Source organism: Chenopodium quinoa, unplaced genomic scaffold, assembly GCF_001683475.1.
Source record: "Chenopodium quinoa cultivar QQ74 unplaced genomic scaffold, ASM168347v1, whole genome shotgun sequence".
Classification (NCBI taxonomy): domain Eukaryota; kingdom Viridiplantae; phylum Streptophyta; class Magnoliopsida; order Caryophyllales; family Amaranthaceae; genus Chenopodium; species Chenopodium quinoa.
In genome coordinates this window covers 12,231,795-12,245,508 of record NW_018743292.1, presented here as the reverse complement: position 1 = coordinate 12,245,508, position 13,714 = coordinate 12,231,795, and the positions used below count along the sequence as shown (strand labels likewise).

Here is a 13,714-nt window from a genome sequence, read left to right as displayed (position 1 = left end):
GATTTTCCTTTGCATATTTGTGTCAAAAACATGCAATTAGGGTAAATACTAGCTAAATAGCAACGACAAAACATGGGACATAACTCAATTAATTACTCGAAGGACCCAAGTTAATCGTAGCTAGTAACAATGAAGGAATGTGCCATATTTAGATGGTATTCTATGACCAAATTCATCCAACTAACTAAGTAGTCTTGAAGACTACTACAGTATGAGCTATTTAAAAAATAAAAAAATAAAAAAATCGAAAAATCAACCTTTTGCTTATTTGTGACCTACAAGTATTATATGGTTGTATCTAAAGTCTAATTAGTAATTAGATATTAAAAGCAAAAAATTAAAAGTCAAAGAAGTTAACTTGTACATGAATTATTGGGCATGGTCGATGTCAAAATTGATGAAGTGGGTTCTACATAACCGTAGACAAATTTGTACATAGAGAAAATGCATTCTATTAATGAATAAACAACATAGTACACTTAAAGAACTATTCCCTCCACACAAAAATAGAAATCACCAATTATAGAAGTTGTTAATAGATGTATCTTTTAAATAAGCGCACTCAATGTTATCACACAGTCTCAACTCTTGAAACTTGTCATTGTATTTGGTTATTACGTTCATCCATCGTGAATAATTTCATGTACCCACCTAGTTAACGAGTTATAAAATCATCAATATTATATAATGATAGATACATTAACTATATTCTTACCGAGTATGAATTATTTTATAGGACAAGATATATGTATTTGCATGGATAGAAGAAATGTTATTATACGATACTTCTCCAGCATGGTAATTTAATTTGCTTATTTGACTACCGAATTAGCCTTCCAATGTGCACGTAAACGTTCTTAAGTTGGTCATCACCTTCTTTGAATAATACATAGCTTTTAACAAATAAAAACCTAAAGTATGTACTTTACTAGTACCTGATTCTAGTTTCTATATGATGTTGATATATATCCAATTATCCACCAAAGTTGGTAATAATATAGGCAAGATATAAATTATAAAATGGTCCCAATTTTATAAATCATGCACAAGTCCAAAAATAACGTAAGTTGATTATGAAATAAAGGTTATATTAGCATACCCTAACTCATGAATTTGTGGGTTCATGCAAGATGCATTATATCTCTATATAAAACAAGTAATAAGATATGTATCAAATTCAATTGTCTAACATTTTGATGGCTGTCACTTTATGAAAGGTTACTTTTCATCAATCATAAAAAGGAAATTTAAAATTTTAATTAGTATCAGATGCCCACTATAATGTACTCCGTATAAAGGAAACACCGGAAACAAACAAAAAAATTGGAGAAAAATACAAAATTATTTACTTAGACCGACCATGCATGCGACCAATGGTAGAAATTGCAAAAGTCTAGTTTAATATAGTGTATTCTTTCACTCTTTGGCGTTTTTTTTTTTTTAGGGAATTAAATTAAATTTTCTCTTTAATTAATTAAAAATTCTTACTTACTGTATTTATAAATTGGATCTTACTAAGAAACGCCCGGGACATTAAAAACATTTCCTAAAGTGATATTAATTTGAGAATGCATGTCAAAATTACGCGTTGATTGATGTAATTAATGTTTATTTTTAATGTAATATTTCTACTTTAGTTAGCTTATCTAATGCTTCCGGACGTTCGTTAGCTTTTGCCTTAAATTGTTATTGTGTTTTTAATCAAATGAGTAGTATGGTAGATGCACTTCGAATATGTTATGTCTTTTATTAGATACAAACTCAAATAACTCTATTTGATATCTATATATTCAGCCTTATGACATGGATTAAGAAGCCGGATTAGATACGTGCTCATAAATTGCAACTCAAAATTATCTGTCGAACCTTAAGACTTGGTTTTCGTTTCTTTAATTGCACTTTATTTCAATAAATAATTTATTGACAAATATATTTTATAAATTATAATTAGGGACAATAGAGCTAATCAAGTTTAATTTACTACTACACCAAGCTAAGCTTAAATATAAGTTCATATCATATTGTGTATTGTAAGTTTAAACAAAGTCTAGATATAACAGAAATTTAAGTATTGAAATTTTGAATATTATTAAGGAAATTTTATCATTTACTACTATGCACTATTTTAAAAATAACTACGTGAACGATTTTTCTTTATTTAACAACCATTGAAAGTCAAAATTCTTTGATTTTGCTACCCACTAATAATTTATGTCAAGAAAACCGTTAGTGGGGCCAAAAGTTATTCCGTTATGGTTTATTTTGAGGTCGTTTTGTCATTTAAGAATCCACATAGAGCTCGAAATTGAAAAAAAAAACAACGTAAATGTCTCGTTTTGCATGTCTAAAAATTAAAATATATTGGTACGCCAATCGATACTTTTTTTACAGCAAAACGAGACATTTTCCTTATTTTTTTCACAATTTTGACCTCAATTTGGACCCCTAAAAGTCAAAGTGACCCCCAAAACCTAAACAGATAACTTTTGGCACACAAATTGAGGAAAAAAATATTTTAAAAGTTGCCACTGATGGAATTCTAACGAAAACGTTAAGTGGTAACAAAATCAAAATTTTGGGCATTTTAATGGTAATAAAATAAAATAAAATTTAAACAAGATAGTTAAAATCAAAATGATGTTTCTTAAATGTAGTAAAGGATAAAATTTGCTATTGTTAATGTACCTTTAATATATACTTATTTCAGTGGTTTTAAGTATCAAGATTTTCTTAGTTAAATAGTTTATCCATTGCGTGATGTTGAAATCAAACTTATTTGTGAAATGGTTTATCACAAATATATGTAAGGGTGTATGGAATACATTTAATTTATTTAATTAGGGATAATAGTCAATTTGGTTTTTTAGGTAAAGTTTCAATCCTTAAATTCAGTTAAAATTGTACTCCGTAATAATAAATACTTCATCCGTTTTTTAATACTTACAACACACTTTGTCACGGTAATTAAGAAAAGTGGAGCTAACATGATTTAACACACTTAAAATGGTGTTGAGAGATTGTTTGGAGTGTAATTAGTGGGTCATAAACAATAATTAAGAGTAATATAGTACAACTTTAACTAAAGAAAACTTTTCAAATATAGTGTGCTGCAAGTATTGTGACATTTTCATTTTAAAAAAGTGTTGCAAGTATAAAAAAACGGAGAAGTGTAGAATAAGGTACCATTAAAATTTGTGAGATATTTGGTGGTGAAATTTCTAAACTTAAATATTAATGACACGAATTAGTTATTATAATGGAAAGGCCAAGTATATATAAGAAAATTTTAGGCAATCCTTCTCGCAAGTCTCAATTGTACAATCTAGAATAACTAAGCCAAAATGTCACAAGTAGCGATGAAACTAGGTTTGTTTACAAAGCTCCCCCATTATATACAGTCTAAAATTATTCCTTAAAAGATAAGAAAATTTGCAGCAACTTAGCTTCAAATTCACAAATCATCCCCAAAAATATGGTGATAAATGATCGGAAATGGTAAATAACTCATTTCTAGATACTATTATATGAATTATGGTCCGTGAAGAACAAACTGAATTTGAGACTGACACTTACACATAAACGGAAGGAGGTTGTAATTGTTTTTTTTTTTTCCTTCGTAGAACTTAAAATTGACTCAATTGCTAATCATCGCCCGCGAATCTCCACATAAAGCCCACAAAATTAGAGTGAATTGTCACTTTTGCCCTCAAAGTAAAAAACACAATTTCTTCTCTCAATTCTCTACTTCCACTTTCTCTCTCTAAAAAACTTTCCGAGCGATGTCGAGGCGGCCCGGCAAGGAAGTGGCGGCACATGCGGCGGGTGGACAGCGGTTTTCCGGCAAGAAGGTATTTTTTATTAATTTTGTGTTTAAAAATTAAAAAAAAAAAGGTCGGAGGCGGTGGCGGCGCCTAGGCCAGACGCCACCACCACGGCGGCGGCGTCTAGCCCAGACGCCACTACCACGGCGGCGGCGCCTAGGCCAGACGCCGTGACGGTGGCGGTGGCGTCTGGCCCAGGCGCCAGAACCACGGCACCGACGTCTGGCCTAGGCGCCGCCGCCGTGGTAGTGGCGTCTGGGCTAGACGCCGCCGCCACCGTCACGGCGTCTGGCCTAGGCGCCGCCGCCTTTTTATTTTTTTTATTTAATTTTTTTTTGGTTTTAAATTTGAAATTTAATTTTCGAAAATAATTATTTTTTTTTTGATTTTTTTTTAAATTTGTTTTTCTTTTTTTTAATTTTATGTTCTTGTTTATTGTTCTTGTTTTTTTTTTTTTTTGAATTAGTTTTTTTACTTAAAAAAAATTTTATGTTCCCTTTTTTTTGTTATAAATTTTTTTTAAAATTTTGATGTTCTTCTTTTTTTAAGTTTTTATAATTTTATATTTTTCACTTTGTTTTTTCCAATTTGTTTTTTTTGGGTAATTTTTTTTTTTGCTTTGTTTTTTCCAATTTTTTATTTATTTATTTATTAGGTTATTAATTTTTTTATTTTTAGGTTGTTAATATTTTGTAATGTTTTTAATTTATTTTCCATCATATGTATATTGTTTTATTTATTTATTTTAATTACTTTTTTTATGTTTATATTACATGTTTATATTGCATATTACATGTGTTGTTATTTTGTGTTAGGCATCGTATTTTCGTTCTGGGGCTGGGAAGAGTATGGACATTATGAGAAGTACGATGAACTCAATGGAGAGCTCGGGGCCCAGACACGTTAGATCCCGTGGTATTTCGGCCTCGGCTCGTAGAGAACGGGTGCACTATTCTGAGGATGATGAAGATGATGATGGTGATGAGGAGGAGGAGGAGGAGGATGCAGATGAGGATGTGGACGATCAGAGTGGACCATATGATGATTACGGTCCATTCAGTCAGAGGCTTGATGATGTGTATGAGACGCGTAGGGTAGACGTGCGTAAGGGTAGAGATGGTAGATTTGTTAGTAGATCTGGCACATCATCTGCGTCCACTGTGTCTGCGGTTAGCAGAAAACGGTCGAGGGCCGTTAATGATTCTTGGGTGGTGAGGGGCGAGGTGGCTGGGGGACCTATAGACGGGAGTGTGATTCCTAGCTTTCTAGGACACATCGCTACCCGTATTTGGGAGGACCAAGAGCGGGCTTTGGATAGCGGCATTTTGAAATGCCAAACCCGGGAGAGGACTTGTAACTTCTTGTGTAGTTGGGCTGAGGCTTCGCCGGAGGAGAGCGAGATGGTCGGCCGATTGAGGGCCACTAGAGTGAGCCACCTTCCTGCCACCATGCATGAGAGGATTGACTCGACGCTGATCACGGCTTTCGTTGAGCGATGGCAGCCGGACACGAACTCTTTCCACCTTCCGTTCGGTGAGATGACGATCATGTTGCATGACGTCGAGGCCATCCTTGGGATTCCCGTAGAGGGAAACCGAGCATCTGTTGTCACAGATGCGGATCAGGCAGATTTATTGGCGGAGCTGTTGGCGGTGGATAGGGCTGCGCTGTACACAGCGGCACTTGGTGTGTGGGATCACGGCGGTGTTAAGATCGCAGCAGTTTTGCAGCGATGTTTGCACCCCACTTCACGTAGGACGCAGGACACACAGCTGGCTGCATATGTTTTTCTTCTTCTCGGGTGTACCTTGTTTCCGGATAAGAGCGGAAACAAGCTCAGGCCACGCGACATAGTTGACGCGTGTGAGCCCGACAGAGTAGGCCAGTTTTCTTGGGGGTCGGCTACATTAGCGTACATGTATCGCCAGTTAGGATTCTCGAGCCGGGCTCATGCGGCAGGTATCACTGGATGTATGACGTTGTTACAGACGTGGATATACGAGTATTTCCCGGCGTTTCGACCACACCGCGACCCGGTTCCTATTGGGGATGGCCAGCCACGTGCCTGTGCGTGGAGTCCGCGTGTCGAGAAGAAGTCCATTGACCGCCTGCGATCGATACGGTTATTGCTTGACAGGATGTCCCCATTAGAGGTAAAGTGTTTAAATTATTTCTACTTTTATAGTTTGATGTGTTTATTGTACGAATCTTACTAATTTTAAAAAATGTGCAGGTGAACTGGATGCCTCTACACGGGACTGATTCAGTATCGTGAGATCGTAGAGGCGTACATGCCGCAGCGCTGTCTTCGCCAGCTTGGATATGTCCAAGTTGTTCCTCCTCCACCAGCATGGCCCAGTAAGGCCGTCCGATCTGCGTCGTTGAAGGAGTACGTCGTCCAATGGCCGGCAAGCATGATTGGCACGTGGGAGCAGTTTCCGATGGTTGCCCGCATATGGATTGAGCAGTTGCAGCGGCCGCCAACTGGGGTGGCTGCCATGTGTGACCAGCACTACATGGAGTGGTACAACCGGCACTCGCACCCGAGGTTGATCAGAGACGTCCACCACGGCGACGACGCCGATGATGATGATGTGCCACCGCCCACTGCCGTGGATGCGGTACGTCTCATAAAACATTTGTAGTTGTGTTTTTTTTCATATAATATGTCTCATAATACGTCGTTATTGAATTTTATGTGTTTTGTTATGTGTAGTGGATGGGAAAGATGACGCAGTTGGGACACAGACTTTTTGAGGAGAGGGACAACATGACGACTGCAACAGGCAGAGCTGTTATTGATGAACTGGAACGGGCCCTTGAGCAGTGGCAGTGGGCGTCACAGAGAGATTATTGATATGTCGGCAGTGCATTTATACACGTGACGATAAACAGCTCGGTTTGAGGCGATTTCACTGTACATCAACTGACGCACTAAACCGTAGTTGTCTTCACCCATCTGAAACACATCAGCCACAACCCGAAATCCACAGTTACCATCTGCAACCACATCATTCCACCCGTCCAGGAACGGCATCATGATGTTAGGGATCCTGTCTTTATATGGAAAATGTTCAATGTCCATTCTGCCTGTTGCACACATCAAAAAACACAATTAACAAGTTAGCAGAAAACTAAACAAACACTCTAAAAAGTAAATTAAACTAAAGTACCGTACCGGTGCCGGGCATATTCACCGACGAAGATGTTTGACTACCACTTGATGACGATGTACGACCACGGCCACGACCACGACCACGACCACGAATGTACTCAAACGCACTCCTTTCCCGCCGTGGTTGTCGGCCCCGTGGTCGCTCGACCCCCTCAGGTTCCTCATGATCCAAGCACGACGAGTTGAACATGTCATGAAGTACGTGGGTAGCACTACGAATGACTGAAGGGTGGCTGGAGGACACTTGGTCAAACATCGAACGAAACTGCTCCAACTCCTCCTGTTCACGGTTGACTGTCTGTGGAACAGCATGCTCTCCGATAACGAGCGTCCGCCAGAATGGATGAACCTGATCAACATGTAACGACGCCCTATCTTGCGTAATTACGCGGTGAATGGTGCATGCACAAGGTAGTCCATGAGTCACCGATATAGCACATCCGCACCGAATAGCCACTTCATCACCCAACTCCCTCATCCTGGTGTGCTCGCTCAGAATCAACCCCAAGCAGTAGTGTGACACACGACCATGGAGAATCTTAAATATGAAATGGCTATACATCGTGCCATGTCGCCGTCTGGAGTCCTCGAGAGAGTTCTTGATGCCGTTCCTCTGAGTATCAATAGCCTTGTTTATTCTCTCGAACAGTGTATCCAGAGCAGAGGTGGAAGAATCAATCCAGTCCTTCAGAGCTCTATGAGCGCTCTCAACTCTACATGTAGTAGTGTTTCCAAAATGAAGAACTTGGTTTGTCCAATATTTGACAAACTTTTCCCTCTGAGGCACCCACTGCTGCATCACATAGTCTACGATTGCCGGGCACCATTGGTATGCATCCTTGAAGTTATCCAAGGCTCGGTCGTACTCTGCCTCCGTGGTAGCTTGCAGGATCTTCCGCCACTTACCATTTACCAATCTCTCTGCTGAATCTAAGTTCTTGTTGAAAAGGTTGTAGGCTTTGACTTTCACGCATTTGTTGATGTGCCATGTGCACAGTAAATGGCTCGACTCCGGAAACAGCTCCGCTATAGGGGCAAAGAGACCTCCCTCACAATCGCTGACGATGGCCGATGGCTGAACACTTGGGCCGATGTAATTTCTCAACTTCTCCAACACCCAACGGTAACTCGCAACCGTCTCATCCTTCATAACTGCATAACCAATCAAAAAGTTCTGGTTCGTTGGAGTCATCCCAACCATCTCAACCAGTGGAAACTTATACTTGTTTGTCTTGTACGTTGAATCGATCAGAATCACAGATGGCCAAGACGAAATCATATCAGCACAATCAGGATGCACAAGGAACAAATGAGTCACCTCCGATGTGTCTTCATCAGATTCAAACCAGTACAGGTAACCACGTGCTTGTGCCTGGTGTAGAAGCTGCTGTATAGGGTTCCTTCCCTCTGACCGTTCAAACCTCAATTTATGTCTGACGTTGTAGATGTGTCTTCGGTTTGGCTGGTCTTCAGGAAATTTCTCCAACACAGATGCTAATATTTTAGCAGGCTTCACTTGAGCATCACTCATTTCTTTTACAATTAGTTTCGCAGCAGGACTTAGGCCACTTAACTGTCGATGACCCACTTCATATGCGATCATCTCATGGTTGTGATACCCCCATTTACCGTAACTCTTCACTTCCCAACCGTCACCCCTTTGCTGTTGTCGAACCTTTACTCTGAACTGACACCCACAACCTTTCCGCTTTGTATCAAACCGAATCGCTTGACTGAAATCTCGTTCCTCCCTTTTGCGATAACGGTCGCATCTCAAAATGCGATCCATTCTACCATCCCGTTGAGATTTATGAGTTGCTACTACTAAACAAAAACCTGATCTAATTGCAACCTGTTTCGCCCAATCAACCGCTTGTTGAGCATCTTCGAACAGACCATCGTGTACAAAAATCCCACTATAATCATTTCCGTCTCCACCATAATCCTGCAACAATAACATATAAATATAATCACATAAGAGTAGATTAAATTAATACATTTGACACAACATTAGCACAAAAGCAAAAACAATAATAAATTATAAACAACAAACAAAGAAATAAACAAAAAGTATTCAAAAAAAAAAAAAAAAACAAAACACAAAAATAAAAAACATAAACAAAACTTTAGATTAAATAAATAAAAATAAACCAAAAAAAAAAAACAAAAAAAAAACATAAAACGAAAAAAATTGTAAAAAAAAAAATAAAAAATAAATAAATTAAAAACAAAAACAAATTAAAACAATTAAAAACAAAACAAAAAAAAAAACAAAAAAAAAAGAAAAAAATTGTAACACAAAAAAAAAAAAATAAACAAATTTTAAATTAAATTAAAAAAAAAAAAAAAAAAAATAGTGGTGGCGCCTAGCCAGGACGCCGCCACCGTAACTCTGGCGCCTGGCCAGGACGCCGCCACCGTGGCGGTGGCGCCTGGCCAGGACGCCGCCACCGTGGCGGCGGCTTCTTGGCCAGACGCCACGGCCACGGTGGCGACGTCCTGGCCAGGCGCCAGAGTTACGGTGGCGGCGTCCTGGCTAGGCGCCACCACTACGGTCACGGCGTCCCGGCAGGACGCCAGCCGCCAATTCGTGGTTTTAGATGGCATCGTACCTCCTTTTCCGGCGTCAACGGCGTCTCTCCGGTGCATCTACCCGACGTTGAGGGCTCTTCGGTTTCACTCGGCGATCCAGTCCTGCTCCACATTTTTTATGAGTGAAAAATTTTATTTTCGGTAAAAATTAAAACAAGGGCAATAATGTCAACATTTTTAAAAAATGTGGGCTTTATGTAGAAAAACGCGGGCGATGTTTAACAAATCCCAAAATTGAGATGTCTTAGAAAGTGGAATTGCCATGTAATGATGCCTCATATATGTCCACAATACCACCTCAAAAGTGCACATAAACTTTCAAGACAAAAGACAATATGCCTTAGCATACTCCAGACTGGCGTTGCCAAAGAAAAGGCATACAACCCAAAATCAAATAAGAAACGAAAAAAAAAAAAATTTCTCCGTCTTATAATAATTGACATAATTTTCATTTTTGTCCGTCTCACAATACTTGACTCGTTACCAAATATGAAATGAGACCACTAATAAAAAAATATTTTCCCACATTTTCTCTCTCCTCACCTACCCCACTCTCACCCTACTTGTTTTTCTTGTGAAATAAATATACAAAACAGAATCTTTTATATAATAAACAAATGTTTTAAATAACTCACTTGTAGTTTCCTTAAACTACGTGTCCACCCCAACGTCCCAAGTATTATGAGACAGCGGGAGTAAATTAATTTTTTTCCTATTATTATTATTATTATTATTATCATTATTATTACACAAATTCTTATATGTGGCTGGCCAGTGGTCACACCGTGTGGCCAACCATAATGCAGGTTACTCCATTAATATTATAGGGGTTATTCAATCAGTGTTCAGATGTTACTTTGTTAGTGTCACAGGGTTTGCTCTGTCAGTGTTATATGGGTTACTAGATTAATGTGGCTAGTCGCACACAAAATGCACTGTTATTATTATTACTCGTATTATTATTAATCTGATTGTTTCAAGTTTCAAGGATAATACTTGTAATTAGGAATTAAGATATGGTTTACAATACGAAGTACTCGTACTATATAGTGGATTAGTGAGGGTATTTAATATTTATGCACATGGAGAAGGATGGGAGATGGGCAGCATGCCAGAATGTCAAATTCCAAAATTACCCCTTTACTGTGGGTCCCACACACCCTCTCTGCCAATGAATCTCCCGCTCATGGTTTGTCCCTCCCTGAGTTGACCTGTCCCTACGCGCCTTAACCATTTTATTGGTGGTTCCCACTTTTATTTTGTTTGGTTTTTTTTTTTTTTTTTTTTTTTTTTTAAATAAAATTCATTTAAGTTTAATTTAAAAGTAAATTTTGTTCTACGACTGCCCAATTAATAAGTGACACGTTGTGGGTTGGGTTCTAAACATGATTAGTGTGTGCAATGAGTGAAAAGAATCTGCGTGTCTATCGCAAAGCATATGAAAAGAGGTCAATTTGATGATAATTAGCATTTGCCATTTGGAGAAGAAGCTTAACTAATTCTATATTAACATATCTCTTATTGGGCTAACTAAATTTATAGATAAATGAATAGAATATTACATTATTGCTAAATGCAATGAATAAAAGGTAATTACTACCTTTTTCTGTGGTTGGTTTGGATGATATCTCAAGTTGTTATATGTTTTATTCTTGCTGTATTGTGATCATTTTATATATGATGCTAAATTAGTATTGGAATAATGAGTGACAACTCTCACAAGTTAATTTCTTAATATGTATTTAAGTTATTTGTATTATCATAATTAAATTTCCTTTATGCTTTAATTTCCTTATACTTAATTTATGAATTGATTAAGGAAGTAAATGTTTGATTAAATCGATCAAAAGTTACTGGTTCAGGGGAGATGCCTATCTATCTTGTTTTTGTAACAAGTATATATGCATAAATTCATAATCCTCACCATTTATTTTTTGTCAAAGAGTAGCTTTTCTTGAATTTAATACAAATATTAATTCTAAAAAATACTTTGCAAAATAACAAAAGCAGCAATAATTAAAAAATTCCAAATAATACTTCAAACATGTTTTCTTCATCTTATTAAAATAAGCTTTAACAGAAATAGGTTAAGCTAATTAAATAAAAGGTTAAATTCATCAAATTAAGTGAAATTTATCCCAAAAAAAGTACATTAATAACAAAATTTCAATAATAAATTTTCACCGATAATAGTTTAAGTTCAACAAAATTAAGTTAAAGCTTTATTCTCCTTATCTTAGAATAGAATATTTAATATTCATTTAATTAGTAAAATTTAGTTTCAATAAATATAATTATTTTATTTACTCCTCGGCCTTATTTAATTAGTAATATTTATTTTAGTTTCAATAAATATAATTTATTTAAAGTGTTATAATTTTATGATAGCAAAAGAAGTATTATGTAATTGATAATTAAATAACTCACTAATATACTTTGATAAGTGTCTATTGTAATATGAGACTGGGGGAAGTATTGGGAATAGTTGGGGGCTTAAAACTCTTTTAAGCGTCCCTTTTTTCAGGGACTTTCCACTAAAGAAAATTGAGAATTTTTTGTTTCACACTCACAAAACTACAAAAGGATATATTTTACACTGACATCACCACTCACAATGCATTTTAAAATGAAAGTTGCCTGTATTAATTATAAATCTATATCAATTCATCCGATCAAGATGTGTCCAATTGTATTAGTTGCTACTAAATTGAGGAACATGGCCTCTCAAATCCAAAATAAAAAGGTAATAATGTTATTATTGTCCCTAAGTGCTTATCCTTATCCTAATGGAAGTATCAATAGTATTAAACTAGCTACTTCAGTGTAATTTGCTAACTTAGAATTAGGTCTTAATTGATTTGGTCACACTAATATTTCACATGCATGCATGACATTAAAGTAAATTCCCCAAAGAATTAAATTTATTGGAAAATAAGTAACTTTGTGAATAAACTATAGAATAATATGTGTACTATTAAAATGATACTAACACCGTTTCTGAAAATTCGACTCATTTACTATTCAAGTGGTCAAAATAAAATAATTTTGAACGTATTTTATGATTTGTATAAAAGGAAAAAAAATAGCATGTGGGATCTTATTATATTCGCTATAGTGTAAAATTTTCAAATATCAACTTTTAATAAGTTTTAATTATGCATAGTTGAAGATATTAGTGGTTAAAGTTGTACATTGGAGACCACGTAAATGTAAAGTGAGTAGAAATTTCAGGAACAGAGGGAGTATAACTGTACAAATTTTAGTTAGTTATGGAGCTCAACTTTAGAGAGAAATTTATCTAATTTTGTCCAAACGTACGATTTGGAAACAATATTTTTCATAGGGTATACAAGATTGAAACTATTCGATTGATCATTTAGTTATGAAATTCTTATCTCCATTGAGAAATTTGACAAACTAGAGAAGACATTCACTCAGGTAATCGACATTTGAATTATCATACATTTTTTGTGGGTGAATCAACATTTTTATTTTACTTCTTAAAAACTTTTATTTCTCATGTATATGCATATCGATCAAAACAAGTACTAAAAGACTTGTTATTATAGTATAGAGCAGATAAATTAAAGTAAAAAATAAGATAAAGAAACTAAATTGAGATGGAGGGAGTACCTTGTAGCTTACCACAATCAAACCATTAAATATAAATTCATTTGTACAATATCTCGAGAAAAACTTATCTTATCCTCCACTTTACCTTGTGCTCTCTAATTGGCTAACAATCTTGAAGCAAACCCCCCAAAAAAATGATTTTAAATTAATAATTAAAAATTGCTTAAGCAAGATTAATAATTAAAATTAAATAAAATACGGAGGTTTCCTTAAAGCATCAAATAGTGTAGGTTAATGGCAAACAAAAAGCCAACTAGCCAAATGCAATATGCATTGTCCACTACCCCAAACACCTCTCCTTCTCTTCCGCACTCTTTTTTTTTTTAAATAAATAAAATATTATTATATTTGACATCATTGTTTACGTCATTTTCCTCACTAATTTCAGGACAACCGTCCATTTAATCCATCACAACACGTGTCATCATCTTAATCGTTTTGCTAGTCCCTTCTTGTTTCCCAATTTCCTTATATTATCACTCCTCTTCACTCA

At 36.2% G+C, this 13,714-nt stretch overlaps 1 protein-coding gene across 1 annotated transcript; it reads left to right on the top strand.

Annotated features, from left to right (window-relative positions):
• The first annotated feature begins 6,072 nt into the window (after window positions 1-6,072).
• LOC110737081 lies at window positions 6,073-6,693 on the top strand. Its single transcript, XM_021917450.1, has 2 exons — window positions 6,073-6,442; window positions 6,538-6,693. Exons 1-2 carry the CDS (start codon window positions 6,113-6,115, stop codon window positions 6,676-6,678), a joined length of 471 nt encoding a protein of 156 aa, XP_021773142.1. The 5' UTR covers window positions 6,073-6,112; the 3' UTR covers window positions 6,679-6,693.
• The last annotated feature ends 7,021 nt before the right edge of the window (window positions 6,694-13,714 follow it).

Coding starts and splice junctions, on each gene's coding strand:
- LOC110737081 (XM_021917450.1), top strand. CDS start 6,113: ATGCCGCAGCGCTGTCTTCGCCAGCTTGGATATGTCCAAGTTGTTCCT. Junction 6,443..6,537: donor CGCCCACTGCCGTGGATGCG/GTACGTCTCATA, acceptor TGTTATGTGTAG/TGGATGGGAAAGATGACGCA.